The following is a 15,860-nucleotide window of genomic DNA, read 5'->3' as shown; positions in this document are numbered from 1 at the left end:
TCTATTGTTGAGAAGTTGGAAGCCAAAGTATAGTGGGTAATATAAAGCAAATAAAAAGATTAAACAAAGATATACTGAATGACAGTCAGCATTACCAGAGTTAGCAGAGCTACTGTAGCTTGGTTTATAGACTTGAATTAGGAGGGATAAGAAAAGTGAATTCACTTGACTGGAATCTGCAATCTACTGACATCTAATGGTGAGATTTTACAAGCTCTAACCTTAATGATACTTAAACAATAGGCCAGGCGCGGCATTGCTTTTGCGTGAGCCTGTTCAGCCAGCAACACAGCTGTGTAATATGTGAATAAAATCAAAACCTGTTCCAATCAAATTTCCCAGTAGAGGTTTTGACCTTTTTTTTATTGTACTTCTAATTTCTGAAAAATTACTCTAAAGCTTCTTCTAATGCTCCAGAGTCTATTTGGACCATTTGGACATGACAACCATTAACTGAAGTATGAAATTATACATTTCAAGGTTCACGTCAGAGTGCATGGAGTCAGGAGTAAATTGCAGTAGATTTTGTCAGTGTCTGTGGCAAATAAATTCAACTTACCTCCAAAACTGACAAATACATTCATAATTAACACACTTCCCACTGTGTGAAGACTGCAGCAAGACATCTGCAGATCTAAAATAAACCAAAAAAAAAACCACAACCAACTATTAAAGACTAATTTACCTGCTCATTTGATGTCCCTCTTACATGGTAATTCACTCACTTGCTGAAACAGACACACACACAGCAGATGTTTTGCAAATATTTTTTTTATCAAATCAAATCAAATCAAATCACTTTTATTGTCACATCACATGTGCAGGTACACTGGTACAGTACATGCGAGTGAAATTCTTGTGTGCGAGCTTCACAAGCAGCAGAGTTGTGCAAAATACAATAACATAAAACAAGCAAAATATAAGAATGGCTAAATCTGAGACTAATAAATAGATGTACAATATATAATAGTATATGCATCACTGTGTATGTGTATACTAAATATGTTTTTCTACGTGTGTGTGTGTATACATATTTTACAAGTTAAATAGAGTAAGCAATAAAATAAAATATATAAAATATACAGAGGTTTGTAGTTGGATATTGTGCAAAACAGTGGCATTAATGTACAGTATGTAGTGCATAATGTTGGAGTTCCAGTAGTGGAGCTGAGGTGTCTATGAAGTGTTCAGCAGTCTGATGGCCTGGTGGAAAAAGCTGTCTCTCAGTCTGCTGGTACGGGACCGGATGCTGCAGAACCTCCTTCCTGATGGAAGTAGTCTGAACAGTTTATGGCTGGGGTGACTGGAGTCCTTGATGATCCTCCCCGCTTTCCTCAGGCACCGCTTCCTGTAGATGTCCTGGAGGGAGGGAAGCTCACTTCCAGTTATCCGTTCAGAACACCGCACTACTCTCTGGAGAGCTTTGCGGTTGTAAGCGGTGCTGTTGCCGTACCAGGTGGTGATGCATCCAGTGAGGATGCTCTCAATGGCACAGCGATAGAAGGTCCTGAGGATGCGGGGGCTCATGCCAAATCTTTTCAGTCTCCTGAGAAAGAAGAGGCGCTGCTGCGCCTTCTTCACTGTTTTGTTGAGACTGTTTTATTTGAGATTCTTGTGTTTAGACCTTTAAAAAACATAATTCCATTCTTAAAGTGATTTAAAGAATATGAGATTTTAATATTCATTTAGATTTTTTCTGACTCTAAATTTTCTTTGGTCATTACTCCATTTTGAAGATATTCAGTTACTTTCCAACTTTGAAACTTCGTCTTCTGTGTGAACTTCAGCTTTCAACAGTTCTGCACTTTGGCTTATAGGTGAAAGATTTGGTGTATGTCAGTTAAATTTAACAAATATTCACGTATCAGCATTCGCACTGCAATTTCTCCAGGAAATACATTCTCTAGTTGTAACCGTAATTTTTTTTTTCTTAAAGATTTTTTTGGAACTTTTTATTTTATTTTGTTGAAGACGTTTTCGCTGTAGACGATGATGAAGAGCGAGTGACGTTTTATTGCTGCGCTGTCGCTTTAACGGTGAGTGACGGCAATATTGTGCGCCGGTGAAGCACAAATCCGGCGACTGACTTTAACCAGTCCTGTTGCCCAGTATTTTGGGTTAGTTTAGTGCTGTGTCCGTTTTGTTTACTTAAACCACACAGTAGGCTGGTTAGTGTAGTTTTGCGATATTGGGAAGGGGCTAGCAGTGGCTTGCTCAAATCAAATCATGGCTTATATTCAGGTTTTGAAGGTCCTGCACCGAAATCTGCAGCACAGAGCACCACAGGTCAGCGTGCTTATCCATACTCACAGGAGAGTGTCAACATTATCAAGACTGGCCTTCCACAGTGGACTAGAGGCTAATTCACCTGTGCTAAGCTGCTTAATACAAACACACAGACGGCGGGGTATTTGTCTCGACTTTACAGCCAGAAATAAAAGCAGCCCCGAGGACCGAGACAGGTCAGTGTCCAAGTACCAGAGTGGGAGTCCAAAGCCTTCAGCTGCACAAAAAGGTATGTAAGGCGAGGAAATAAAAAGGATATAAGTCGTGCTCATATATGTACTCAGATATTAGGAGCGTAGTTTCATGATAGCCTGCTATTTTCAAAGCAAACCATTAGGGTTTGTCCGTAGGCACTGTGGAGAAAATGTACTATATTTAACCAAGCAATGATTTATTCCACTGCAGCAGCAGTTTTGGGACTAAAATATACGTGATTGTTGTATTTATAATCATATATGGTTATAAATCAATCGCTCTGATTATCACCAGCAGCAGAGGAAATATCTTAAAATGACCCAGGAGTTTATTTACTGAATAACTGAACAAACACTTGCCTTTATTAGAGAGATTCTAACTTTGCTAATATAAATGAAAACTATGCACAGCTGTTGCATAATAACCCTCCACACTGAATGCCTTCCAGTGAAAGAAGCTGGCAGGGACTTCACCTACCTGATCGTGGTACTCATCGGGCTTGGAGTGACAGGTGAATACAGTGGAATTAAAAAGCTGCAGTCATAACCCAGGCAATTCATCATCCTGTTTGAAATGATGTCTGTGTGTGTTGTCAGGTGGGCTGCTGTATGTGGTGTTCCAAGAGTTGTTTGCATCCGCGAGTCCAAATAAAGTGTATGGGAGAGCCTTCGATAAAGTCAAGTCACACCCAGAGGTATGAACGATATTAGTGACTGTCAAACATGAGGCCAGGCTAACAATGTTACAGTTCAGTATTTAAGGTCCTCTTGATGATCTTATGAGGTCATATAAAAAGTTTCTTGTTTATTGAAAATGTAGGTAATTGGTGCATTTGGTGAGCCAATCAAATGTTACGGGGAGACCACCCGTCGAGGAAGGAGGCAGCAAGTCAGGTTGGTGTTTTGTTAATTAGTTCAGCAACAAAGCCCGCTTTTAGTTAACATGTATAATGGCAGTCTTTGTCTCTTCTCCTCAGTCATATCGAGTACCTGAAGGATGGAATGAAGCATATGAGACTTAAGTTTTACATTGAGGGCTCAGAGCCGGGAGTGAAGGGGACAGTGCATACAGAGTCTAAAGAGGTTGGTATTCTGCCACTCAAAAGCCAGCTTAGGAAATACATACATGCACAAGCACTGACTGACACTTCTGCAGTGAATGTTTTGTGTCTTTTCACTAGCACCTACTCAACTCGACTCTGCTCTATTCAGTTTCGGTCATCTTCAATCATATTTGAGTACCACCTCGATGTAGGTGGGGTCGTTGTAGCAAGGCGACCTGGAAGTCCCCTGGCGTTATTTGTGTGTGACACAAACACAATGCAAAAATGGAGGTGTGAACCAGCACTGCACTCCTCACTCCAGGTCCTGGCATCACTAACTAGGGAGAGCATAATTAGCCAGCCACCCTGCTATTGCCCCCGAGCCCACTGCACCACCCCTCTACACACCTCTGACACACGAGGGCATCAAGCTAATTGTTTACCTGCTACCAAACTGATGCTAAGACTCTGCATCTCATCATTGGACCACGCTGTTGGTTTGTGTTTTTATGAAGGAGTTGCTCTCATGACTCACCCAGTGATGTCACCCTCTGCTCAATCAGCGGTCTATTGATGTCATATTTTCAGCTTGACTCAGCTCGCTTGGAAATCCAGACTAATAGGTACTCAAAAAGTACCTAGTAACAAGTACTACCATCTAATAGAAAATTGAGTAATTTTCAAATTGAGATCAGCTGAGTAGGTGCTAGTGGAAAAGATGCTTTTGTGGGGCCTACAATATAACCTACCTATTGTAGGCGCGTTGTTGCCAGCATTTATGCTTGTGCGGTGTATTACGGGTAAGTTTATGTTGATGTTGTAATTATTATTCCCCATATTGAGGCAGTGATTGTTGTTCTCTCACAGTTAAATTGAAAAACTGTGGCAAAAAAGTATTCCCAAAAATGCACAGAAGAAATCGGCTGTACTGGACAGACCAATCACAGTGGTTGCGGGCTGTGACGTGTAGTTAGATTCAGGTGCATGTCAGGTTACGTCATAGTTTCAGAGGATTTTGCAGTTACAAAACGGCTTCAATGGGTAGATTTCACACTGAAGTGTAAATCCCCAGTAAGTGGCACTGTGTGTATTCCTAAAGCTTTACCTAGTTTCATATGTGATGGCCGTCACATCGCTGATGTTTTTTTATGTGTTTAATAAACCAGTTTTCTTGTTGTTGATTTTACAGAATCCTGAAACTGGAAAATATGACTTTCGTTATATATTTGTGGACATGGATGTCTACCCAAGACGGACTATAATTGTGGAAGATAACCGATAAGGACCGTAGATGTGTGATTCAGCGCTATGGAAGCATGAGGAGTGTGTGTTAGATGTGTTGCTGGACAAAAAAGCTGGAGAATTCACCTTCACATACTGTCAGAGGCTGTTAAACAATTACAGCTTTGGTGTAGCATTTGGTGTAGAGCCTCGCAGAGCAGAGATCAAAGGATCACATGGCCCCGTGCTACTAATTTATAAATGTTTGGTTTTTTTACTAGATTGTGATCTTGATTTTGAAATAATATCTTAATTTTGGATAAAATAAAACACTTGGAAACAAACATACAACTGAAGCGGCGCGTGTGTGTGTGTTTTGGACCCTCCCAGGGAAGGAAGTATGTAATAAGTTCTGTTTGTCGTTAGCAGTCAGTTTTCAAGATATCATTTTCAAATCTTGTTCGATGGTAGATACCAATAGCAGCTTAAGCTGTTTTCATTTTAGTTCACACCAAATGTGAACTTCAGTAAAAACTTTATATTACCCACTATACTTTGGCTTCAAACTTCTCAACAATAGATTAGACCTTCATCGGGGGACCTTCATTGTAAGCCCTCCAAGGTCAAAGTTAATCTTTGGTCGGGGGTGGGGGGTGGATTCAAGGAACTATATTGAGTAATACTTCATATGAAAGCGCATGGACAGAGCTCTACAACACACTTATTAACTTTTTCAGTACAATGCCCTACAGCGTTACAATGACCCCATAAATTTTTACAAACTCACACACTGCATAACTGTATCTTAAAATCTCAGGTTTCTATAGCTTGTACAGCCAAAGATTTCAGCCAGTTTTGCTGCAATCATATGGATAAAGATAATAAAAATACACCATTTTAGTATGTAATGCTTCATGGTCAAAGGTCACACATCAGGGTGCTGTAATAAAATCAGGCTGACGTCAGTGTGTATTAAAAGCCAGCTAAAGTTAGCAAGTTTAATAAAACCAGGCTGATGTGAGCTTGTTGTAATAAAACATAATAAAACAACCATGTTTTAGCGTAGCCTTTGTCCTTCTAGGGGAGTTGCACTCTCTCGAGTGCTCTTGTTTATTGTAGAGATAATTTTCATTGGAGCTACAATTCTTCCTTCATTTGTAAGTTGTTTTTAGGGTGTAAGGTCCAATGACAATTTAACACATCTTTTACATGTTAAGCTTTTTTTATATACATAAAATACAGGTCTAGAAAATATTATGGATGCTTTCCTGTCAAGTTTAGTTGTGTACAGAATTACATTTTTAGAAATGAAGTATGAAACAGTCACCACTAGATGGAGGTAACGCATTGAGCTACAGTATGTACTGCATGACATGCCCTTTTTTACATTTTTGCATGTATTTTCCATATAGAATGTGGAAACCGTAATAATAAACCAATATTAAAACTTGTCTCAACTTAATGTCTCGTTTTAAGCAATGGCTAGCAAGATTGCTTTGAATTGTGTCTGTTTTTCCTCTATTATTTTTAACTTCAAAACAGTGCTAATGTCACAGGCCTGGATTAAACAGGATAAAAAAAACAAAAGCAAAAGCCGGGAATAATTAGAGACAAACCAGACCACTAAACGTTTGCTTAGGCTTTCAGAGGCGGTCATATATCCATAAAGCTTTTTATCACCCTATAATTTGGAACTGAGCCCATCTATTGAGCAAAAACAGAAAATACTGATATTTCACCGAGTTACAGCAAGAGGCGTTTCGTAAATCCAGTTTATCCAAAGTATATATGCATTTTTCTATCAAGGGAACAAAGTTTGATTAACAGCTTCGATCTTCTTACGTCCGAGATACTGTTGCTGGAGGTCAGCACGAATAAAAACCTCTATAAATCTCGCGTTTAATGGGTTTATGCTTCCAAATATTTGCACTGATCTCATTCTTGTGTAATACTGTATCCCATGTGTACCCAATCGTCCCTAGGACTCGTGCTACGTTCCATGACCCTCGGAAATAGTGGAATTTGTGATGGACCCCCAGTAAATCGTTGTAGCAGTTATCTTGGAAATGTCGCTTTTTATTACTGTTTCTGCGTCAGTGCTGCTGCTGAGATATGAGTCTCGTAGCTTTATATTACACGTCTGTAAATCATATAAAAACAGACAGATTTAGGTGTTTCTTTTTTATGAAGGGGTTAAAAGTTGTTGGGTTTTTAATAATTAAAAATTATAAACCATGGACGTACCCAAGATAACGTTTCTGGTTCGCATACCGAACACGAATTAGCTTGATGCTACTCGACTCTAAATAAGTGCTGTTTCAAACAGACAACACTTGAACGGGGAAATTTACGCGATTAATTATAATAACTGCGTCCAATAATTTGTTCCCAAGATGGGGCAGTTTACGGGAAGCACGAAGACAGGAACCCTGTGAACATTTGAACACCGCCCACTGTGAAAGCGAAGGCATCGCTGAACACAGGGGCGTGCTCAGTCAGTCAGAGCTAGCTAAAACTCTGTAGGACTAGTTTAGTTGTTTCTCCAGGGTTAAGCCAGCGTGTAGCTGTTGTAGTAACTAGCTTATGAACTTGTATGTAAGAGCAGGAAGGTATGCTCACCAAGCAGCCCAGTTTCCGTCGTTGTTTTGCTTGCGGTGTGGGTAAATAGTGTACGGCTGCTGCTGTTCCTGTTGTTGTTGTTGTTGTTGTGGCCTGCTAGCTCTAAACTAGCCGTAGCCTCATCTGACTCACGGAGCTCCACTCTCATCACATCCCCGAAGACGCTTGGGGGTATGGCACACCTCGTCAGCTAATCAAGAAGACCGACTTGTCGCTACAGAGTAAGTTTCGTTCTTGTGTCCGCTTTTACTAGACCAGGAAGCTATACTAACTGAGAAACCGCCGTGTTGAACTCACCATCTTTTTTTAAGTTGCATAAAAGTGCTCTGTGTGGATAGCGGATGTGAAATTGTCAACGATCAGTTATGATAGTGCGATGGATTTTTTCTTTTTCTTCTTGGTTGAATAGCCTTGGTGAAAAATGAGTTAAAAATTGCTTTAAGTGGAAGTTTTTCCTTTTTCTTTGGGCAGGAATCTGCAATCTTCTTCCTCAGCTATGAGACTCTCTGCTTAATAATTAACATCTCACAATAATGGAGCTATACTGGTACATGTGAGTATATTGTATGTATTTTTTGTTAATTAAATACGGAGCTTAAAACCGATCTTTGAATCTGATCAACCCTCCCTCTCATTCTTTTGTGTCCTTTACAGAGTTGTCATTATATTCATCGTCATAAAGATATTTTTCTATGTGTGCTGGTACCGGTCGAGACAGAGGCAACTGGCAGCATACCTGAGCAACCCACGCAATGCTCAGATAGTCATTGTTGGAGGAAGGGCCTACCTCCATCAGATGTGTGAGAGACAGAGCGTAAGTGCAGAACCTCCAACACACATGAACTTGCACCTCACAGCGCAAAAATCCGGCTGTGAACTTCTGAAGTGGTTTCACACCTTAGAGGAAGTGACTTTATACACAAAAGTTCAAGGGTGTTCACAGTGAAGAGGACCTCCTCATGTTGCCTGAGAGACTGGAGCTGAGTGAGAAAGAGACAGTCAAATAAGGTCGCGGTTGTGTTACTTTCTTTTTTCTTTTTTTGCAGGGGAGTTATTTGCTTTCTCGAGAAGGCATGCGGTTTCCAGTCGAGTCACTTTTACTTCGATAGGCAGCATTTCACTTTTAGTGTCATACTGAGCAAGTTTGTGGTCGTCCATTAATAGGAACACATTCTGGTTTGAATGTATGTGGGGGTTTTCGTTGATCTGGAGCTTTTCCCCCCCACCGTCTCTGTGTGAACTATTGTGCAAAACCCATTAAAGCGAAACGCAAACACAGGGAGTAATTTAAATGATTGTCTTGAAAAACCTTTTTTAAGATCCTACCATTTACAAACTATTCATGAGATGTATTGGGAGGAGGTAGTCTCAAATGTTTAATTTGCTTGAGATTGTGATTAGTTTACATGGTTTATTCAGGCTGTTTATCCAGCCAGCAGAATGGCTTTCATAGTTTGCTTTGAAACCTCTAATGTCTTCCCGAAACACGTGCTTTTCATGCTCATTTTAAAATTAGCTATTAAAGGCAGCCTTCTGTTTTATGATCCCCTTGAAATGCGTGTTGGATTTGCCTGCGTTTCTGTTGATGTTCTCAGGGATACGTCTAGAATAATAATGCCTTTCCTCAACTTCGGCCTGTAGCAACTGTTTTCTGTGGGCTACGCCACAGGTTTAGGCATCATGTTTGTACCTTCCCCAGGCCCGTTCAGCTTTACTGCCTCTATAAAACACCTGGAAGCAATCTCCATGATGCAGAGCTTCCCCAAAATGAGAATTATTAACAACGGTTTCTAACTCCAGACCGCTACATTCACTCCTTGTTAGGTGTTGTAAATGCTGCATGAACGGGAAAGTTAGAAACAGGTTTTGTAATAGATTATTAATTTAAATGGAAATGTACATACAGAAATTCATCTTCACCAGATTTTGAATTATTTTTCGGTGTTATCCGTCCATGTAGCAAGCACACAGAGGGATATTTTTAGTATTGTTTGAAGGATATTTGCAACAGGAAGTGACCCATTTATAAAATAAATAATTTAGCAAATGATGCAGGGGAGACTGAGCAATGCCGAGGCTTTTGACCTTGGGTTTCCCAAGACCAATTATGATATTATGTGTGCTACCTGAACTGAAGGAACATGCAGTCCAACACAAGATTGCCGGCTGGCTATACCTCCTTGAACTCAGCATTCTCATTTTGCTTATTCACTCCTCTCTAATCTTCCATTTGTTTCACAGTTTCTGCATTCCCCCGTTCCCTCTCCCACACTTTCCCTTTTTCTCCCCTTCCTTTTTTCCCCCTGTTCCTCCCTTTCTTCCTTTCTCTCTTCTTTGTTTCCTCTGCTGTCTCGGATATATAATGTTCCCTGTTTAGATTTTAATGGAATGTGCAGCAGGGAGACCCCTGTGGTCATCCATAACCCGGTACCCTGAAAGTTTTCTGAAGAAATGCCAAGACAACTCAGCTTCATGATGCAGCACTACTTGCTAAACCTCTTGGACAGCTGTACTCACTCAGAGACTAATATGGCAAAAAAGGACAAAAAAACCCCAACCTTTTGATAAATAAAGGCCATGGAGAGAAATCCAAATGATTTGATAAGCTATGAACTGGTTTCAGTCCTCTTTTTTTAGGCCTACATAAACAGTTTCTATTATGTAAGTGGTACCCAATACCTGGGCCATGGACTGGTACTGGATGAAAGCATTTAATTAGATTTGGAAAATACAGATCACAGTAATTGTGCAAGTTTAGTTTAATGTAGCTTATTAGTGTGGTAATTATCTTGAACTATTCTGTCGGTGCTTCACTTTCATCATCATTTCCTATCACGCCCACAACAACAGGATGATTAAACTAATAAGCTCATTAGTCTGTCATCACCGACTTACAGCATGTACACCTGGATCACCAACATGTGCAACAGGTTCAAGAGAGTTTGAAAGCGTCATTCAAAGGTGCTGATCTGTCACTTAATAAAACTGACTTCTTTGTCATATGTGGGCTGTATCACAAATCTGCAAAAAGCATTTTAAAACAGAGACATTTTTTAACATCTCAACTATTTTCCCGTCTTCTCTCATTTCTCCTCTCATTCAAGGAAATGATTGTATGTGTATTAAAAGCGTTCCAGCCTAGTGTAATGTAAGCAACAACTGCTGTTATGTTTATACAATGAACTGGCAGATGTCCTCGCTTCTTCTTTTGTGTAAATACAGGCTTAGAAAACGGTTTGTCGGGTTTGGGGGGAAAACGTTCCATGGTGGTGATCTGTGTTTGAAGTCAAACATTAATGATTTGATTCTTTGAAAATGCTGCCCGGCTGTTTGTGTTCTGCCCTTTGTTCATTGGTGGTTTTTGACTTGTGAGCCGTGGACTGTGGCAAAAAGAAAACAAAAAGTTTAAAAGAGCTGATGCATGAGTGTAATATTATGATAACCAGCAGCAGCGTCATCTCCGGAGATGTGTACAATAAATGCGGCTCGTTTCCTAATAGTGTTAGCGGTGTTATGATGTTGGCTTTAGCTAATAGATTTCTGTCTCTAACGGCTAAGTGTGTATGTGTGTATTTTATTGTGCTTCTGCTTTTTGTGTGTGCATGTGTGTAATTAACTCTGTTTCCTTCCTCCTGTAGCAAACATCAGTCTGGCCTAGTTGGTACGGTGTCCAGGATGACCTTTCACTAGAGGAGCCCTCCACAGCCCTGCCACCAGCAGCATCCTTCTCCCAGCTCGACATGCCACCACCATACGAGGCAGTATCTGGAGGTAACAAAGCTGAATAAGTCACACACATCTTTTGCCTCCTTGTCCTGTTGTTAGCCTGCAAGCGAGCCCCATTCAAAATGTTTCCCCCTTCTCGTACTTCAACATCCTGTGGGGTAGAGCGCTCGACCGTTATCCACTAACAAGTTGGTTCACAGCACCCAGTAAAGAAAAACAAGATATTTGATTGGCACGAGGGCTTAACTGGAGTCCCCTATTCCACCTGCGGTGCTGCTTTGAGCAGTTTAGTGTCAGATTACACAGCGTGATGGTTTCACTACAACATAAGGGTGGTTGTGTCATATGTACTTGAGATGAATTGTGCGTTAATTACATTCCCTGAACCCCCCCCCCCCCCCCCCCCCCCCCCTCAGTAACTGCATTTACATCGATTTCATTCACAGAAACGGTGGGAAAGTCCACCACGTTTCCTGACTGAATACTCTGTGTGGTCGCTGTGATTACATAGTTTCATTTACTACGATGCAGAATGCTTGTTGCTGACAGTTTTATAGTGGAAGTGGCTTTTTTCAGATATAAGTAACTGAAAAAGAGAAGACAACTGCCGGATGATGTTTTTCGCTCTGAGCAGCGTTTGCCAGCTTTAGAAAGTCTCGGGACACACATCAGCTTTGGCATTGCTTCAGAGCCTGTGCACATAACGGCTGTAGTTTCATCCAGTTCCCTTTAGTGCTCCATAGTACTTATATCTCTAAAAAGAGCTGTCCTAATTAAAATGAGTTCACGTGCTGGTTTGCAGTCAGAGATTTGTTTATCAGAGTAACTCCATCAAAATGAAACCATCTGTTTCAGTTGTATCCAAGTGCATTGCTTTTGTGTGTGAGTTAACTCGTTTTTGATGACTGTTATAAACTGCGCCAGAAAAAGCAACACTAAAGAGGTCAGAAGAAAGACCCTAGTTCCCTTTTCCTAACAGAGGCTCAAATACTGGACATGTGACTGGCACTTTGAGAGCTGATGACTCTTCCCAATTCATTAGATTTTTAATTCCATTACCCCACTTTTGTTTTTCAATTTTAAATAATATTGCTACTCTTAATCATTCTTCTCTCAACTAGAAAAGGGATTTTCTCTCTTTTCTAGTTGGGTTTAAATGTACTTGCTTTCAGTTTTTCCTGTTTTGCATAATTAGCTGCAAATATGTGTTTTCGTAGGAGGGCACAAGCTAGCCACTCCAGCTTTTAAATCTTTGTATCAAGTTTCAGAGCGTCCTCTTTCGCAAATGGCATCTCATTTGATCTGAAGTGGTAGTTGAGTCTGACAAGCAGGATGTGGTTACAAAGGCTGGAAATGGTGACATTTCAGCAGCAGTGTAATTACACAATGTGACTGGTTCCATTTCGCCCTCATATCAGATCTTTTTTTTCCTATCGGAGACACCGGGGAGGGGACGTTTGGGTTGCTGTAATACAACAGTTTTAATAGTGCCACTGCATGAAGGTATAATAAGCACTGAATTCGGCATTACAGCCACACAGCACTGTGTAACTCCTGTATCCTGCATCTGCTGCGGCACAATTTAACATTCGCTGTTATTGAATATATGAAAGTTTTGTGACTGTATGAAGCATGAGTAAAAATTCATCATCTCAAAAAGCTCAACCGAGAAGCTGTGAGAAGTACCGAAACCTTTTTTTCCTCTCCCATAAAGGGAGTGGCAGGAAGGATTAAGATTATTATCTTTTTTATGATTTTTTTTTTTAAACAGCTGACTAAAGTCAAAGTCCTGCCCACAAAAAAAAAAAAACCCACACCTTGCAGCTTCCTAACATTACAGCTTTAGAGGTGATTTATGTTTTTCTCTGTCGGATGTTATGGTTGAACAGTTTGTTTGTAGTTTATTTTGGTGCATAGTTCTATCATATTTAAGGTAAGGGAAACATTTATCCGGTTGATATCCCTAAACTGAGCAGCTCAGTCTGGGACAAGTGTGTATGATTTCCTGTTTCCTTAAGCTGTCTTCTCTGTTCCTTCCAGAGGACGACCTGAAGCCCCCTCCCTACAGCGAGTGTGCCCAAGGCGACGTGCCCGACGCCCCGCAGCCCTCGCATAACACTCTTCTTATTTCTGAGGGAGGAGACTCCACTAGCGTAAATGAAGCCCCGCCCCCCTACACAGCATCTCCCCCTACACAAGTCAGCCAACAGGACGGCGCTGTAAGTCACAGCGGGTCCACTTAATCAATCCCTGATGCCAGTTTGCCTTTTCCATGCACTGCCTTCCTACGTTCAACCTCAGTGATTGTTGCCAGCCTAACTCTCACAGGAGAGCAAATGTTTATTTGGATGTTTGTGCGTGTATATGAGTGTGTGCGTGCATATGTTTGTTGTTTTGTTTTTTTTTACTTTGTGTTGTTTAAAAAAAAAAAAAAAAGTGGTCATCTGATGAGTTTGGCAATAACAGATGACTTCAGTGAGCCTGTGTGCCTCAGTCAGGACTGCCTTCCAGCTAGGATGAAAATAATCCCCTTGACCTCTAAGTTTCAAGGGTATCAGTGGAGCCACAGATGAACGAGAGAGACTTTTAAAGTGTGCTCTGTTTTATAAAGGGTTTCTCTGAGGCCACCTTCTTTCACACAACTAAAATAGTTGATCAGTCTCAAAATCAAGCAGATGCTTTAGTTTTTGTTCCAGATGCTATGAAGCATAATATGTGGGGCACGGCTTCATATTTGTGTCTGTCTGTAGACGCTGTTCTGAAACACAGTAAGCGAGTAACAGCCTTCCATACAAATTCACAGTGTAGACAATCTAATTATATTTCAGAGGAACTTTGCTATGTATAGCACATGTGCATAATAAATACTTTCAACTCCAAACTGTGTTTACTCAGTGCTTCATTATGAGTGCACTTGAGTGCTATTTGATAACAAATGCACCAATTGTCTTAGATAATTACCCCATTATCCCGTGTTTTTTTTTTTTTGTTTTTTTTATTGTGGTGATTATACCGGGATGTTAGACAGTTCAAGTGACTATTAGACCTGAGAATGGGATTGAGCGAGGGCGAACAGAAAAGGGGAACAAGTGGATGAAATAAATGAACGCTGGCAGTAGAAAAGATACGGTGCGAGTGGTCGTAATCGGTGTAGCTGCTGGGTTCTTTCTGCTGCTCATCATTATTATCTCCTATACACCAGATTGCAAATAGTGTAAACATGAATTCTTCTTCTGTTAAAAGTTGGAAAACTGGACAATCGCTTTTGTTCAATGGGTTGAAAGAAATGCAAATGTGTCTTAAGTAGATGTAAATCCAGCTGGAGGATGATCAAAATTATTGTAATGAATTGTAATTCAAATGAAAACGTGTAACAACCCTAGAAAAACACTCACAGGGCTACGAGCAAAGGCTCTAAACATTTTTGGATGTGAAGGCTGCTTTTTGTGGTTTTTAGAAGTCACCAAAACTGAGCTGTCACTTTTTTCTTTTTTTTTCTTTGTGAAAAGAAAACTAACCAAAAAAACCTTCTTTTTTTTAACAGTTCTGTTTCTGATAATCTTTACCTCTGCCACAGGGTGGTAGAGTTCAGCTGTTTTACATATATATGTTTTCTTCTGTTGCAATTTTTCAAATACTATTTCTTTGGAAATTTTGTTTTTGTTCTTTTGTCTTTTTTCCTGTCGCTGCATTTTAGTTAACCCAGAAATAACACTGTACTCCCAAATAATCCATTTTACGTGTTTGTTTAATCAGTCTGTGTGTAGTTTCTGAACATTAAAGGGGCGGGGCGTGAGATATCTAGAAAAACTGAATGAATTTTAAATGTTTTCTGGACTTTTGGGTAAACGGGGTCTGTTCGGAGAATCACATGTGATGTACTTTAATGGTAATTCTTTGTATTGTGATGACAAATCGTCCAACGCTGATGCATTTTTACCAAATTTACCTGTGTTGGTTTTACAATCTGGAGGATGTAACGGAGAAGCTTCAAGGTGCAAATCTGAATGTGGGCTTGAAATGGCATCTCTTGTATGGCGGCAGCATGATGACGATTGACGACCTGAGTGTTACGAGGCTTCTGTCCGTACTGTGTCCTGTTTGTTCACTTCACGTTCATTCCCATTGTGGGCAACATATCACATGTCCCCACTTAGTAGCTTTGCAAGTCGAGGGGAATTAATTATTTTTTTCTGCTTTGGGAGAAATGCATCTTCTGTATTAAATTGTTGTTATACAAAATATTGTCAGTTTCATTTTCTCGTGTTTGAGGTCACCCCTGGGCTGCACAGCAGAAGAGCAACACTCACTGGTTCGAAAATACAACACAATCACTTTCTAATGCACACTTTGGTCTCTGAAGTCTCCACTGTCTTTAAAATCTGCACCTGCACTTTGTAATGCAGATTTTTCCAAACCAGGAAGCTATCACGTTATTGTCCTTTTCTTTTCTTTCTTCCAAACATTGAAAAGCTCTATCTGTAGCCAGAGAATTAATGTATTAAATGTAGCTGCCAGTAGCTTCTTGTATTTTCTACGACAATGAAATCATTCTTTTGCTCCCTTTAGGGTCACCACAGAGGATCATCTGCCTCCACCTCACCCTAGCGTCTTTCTCTGTCACACCAACCCCTCTGTATATACTCCCTTATGACATGCATGAATGACCTCTGTGGTTTTCCTCTTTTACTCCTGCCTGGCAGCTCCATCATTAACAACACTTGTCTAAAATATCCACAATCCCTAATCTGCACCTACAAACGCTCAACCT

At 40.4% G+C, this 15,860-nt stretch overlaps 2 protein-coding genes across 2 annotated transcripts; both read left to right on the top strand.

The window, feature by feature from the left end:
• The first annotated feature begins 2,034 nt into the window (after nucleotides 1-2,034).
• Nucleotides 2,035-5,095, top strand: timm21 (translocase of inner mitochondrial membrane 21). Its single transcript, XM_085173127.1, has 6 exons — nucleotides 2,035-2,515; nucleotides 2,930-2,992; nucleotides 3,078-3,175; nucleotides 3,301-3,374; nucleotides 3,458-3,563; nucleotides 4,713-5,095. The coding sequence occupies exons 1-6, from the start codon at nucleotides 2,227-2,229 to the stop codon at nucleotides 4,803-4,805; spliced, it is 723 nt and encodes a 240-aa protein (XP_085029253.1). The 5' UTR covers nucleotides 2,035-2,226; the 3' UTR covers nucleotides 4,806-5,095.
• Nucleotides 5,096-6,998: 1,903 nt separating this feature from the next.
• On the top strand, nucleotides 6,999-15,331 carry LOC146511314 (uncharacterized). Its single transcript, XM_085173128.1, has 5 exons — nucleotides 6,999-7,584; nucleotides 7,835-7,916; nucleotides 8,018-8,177; nucleotides 11,002-11,134; nucleotides 13,130-15,331. The coding sequence occupies exons 2-5, from the start codon at nucleotides 7,897-7,899 to the stop codon at nucleotides 13,330-13,332; spliced, it is 516 nt and encodes a 171-aa protein (XP_085029254.1). The 5' UTR covers nucleotides 6,999-7,584; nucleotides 7,835-7,896; the 3' UTR covers nucleotides 13,333-15,331.
• The last annotated feature ends 529 nt before the right edge of the window (nucleotides 15,332-15,860 follow it).

This window comes from Neolamprologus multifasciatus, chromosome 9 (assembly GCF_963576455.1).
Source record: "Neolamprologus multifasciatus chromosome 9, fNeoMul1.2, whole genome shotgun sequence".
Classification (NCBI taxonomy): domain Eukaryota; kingdom Metazoa; phylum Chordata; class Actinopteri; order Cichliformes; family Cichlidae; genus Neolamprologus; species Neolamprologus multifasciatus.
The sequence above is the reverse complement of the archived record's forward strand: the minus strand, read 5'-3'. Positions and strand labels throughout refer to the sequence as shown.

What these genes read in the sequence shown, in the direction of transcription:
- timm21 (XM_085173127.1), top strand. Translation starts at nt 2,227, where the DNA reads ATGGCTTATATTCAGGTTTTGAAGGTCCTGCACCGAAATCTGCAGCAC. An exon ending in AAGTCAAGTCACACCCAGAG is followed by an intron (nt 3,176 to 3,300) that starts GTATGAACGATA and finishes TTGAAAATGTAG; the next exon opens with GTAATTGGTGCATTTGGTGA. An exon ending in TGCATACAGAGTCTAAAGAG is followed by an intron (nt 3,564 to 4,712) that starts GTTGGTATTCTG and finishes TTGATTTTACAG; the next exon opens with AATCCTGAAACTGGAAAATA.
- LOC146511314 (XM_085173128.1), top strand. Translation starts at nt 7,897, where the DNA reads ATGGAGCTATACTGGTACAT. An exon ending in AGATGTGTGAGAGACAGAGC is followed by an intron (nt 8,178 to 11,001) that starts GTAAGTGCAGAA and finishes TTCCTCCTGTAG; the next exon opens with CAAACATCAGTCTGGCCTAG. An exon ending in ATACGAGGCAGTATCTGGAG is followed by an intron (nt 11,135 to 13,129) that starts GTAACAAAGCTG and finishes TGTTCCTTCCAG; the next exon opens with AGGACGACCTGAAGCCCCCT.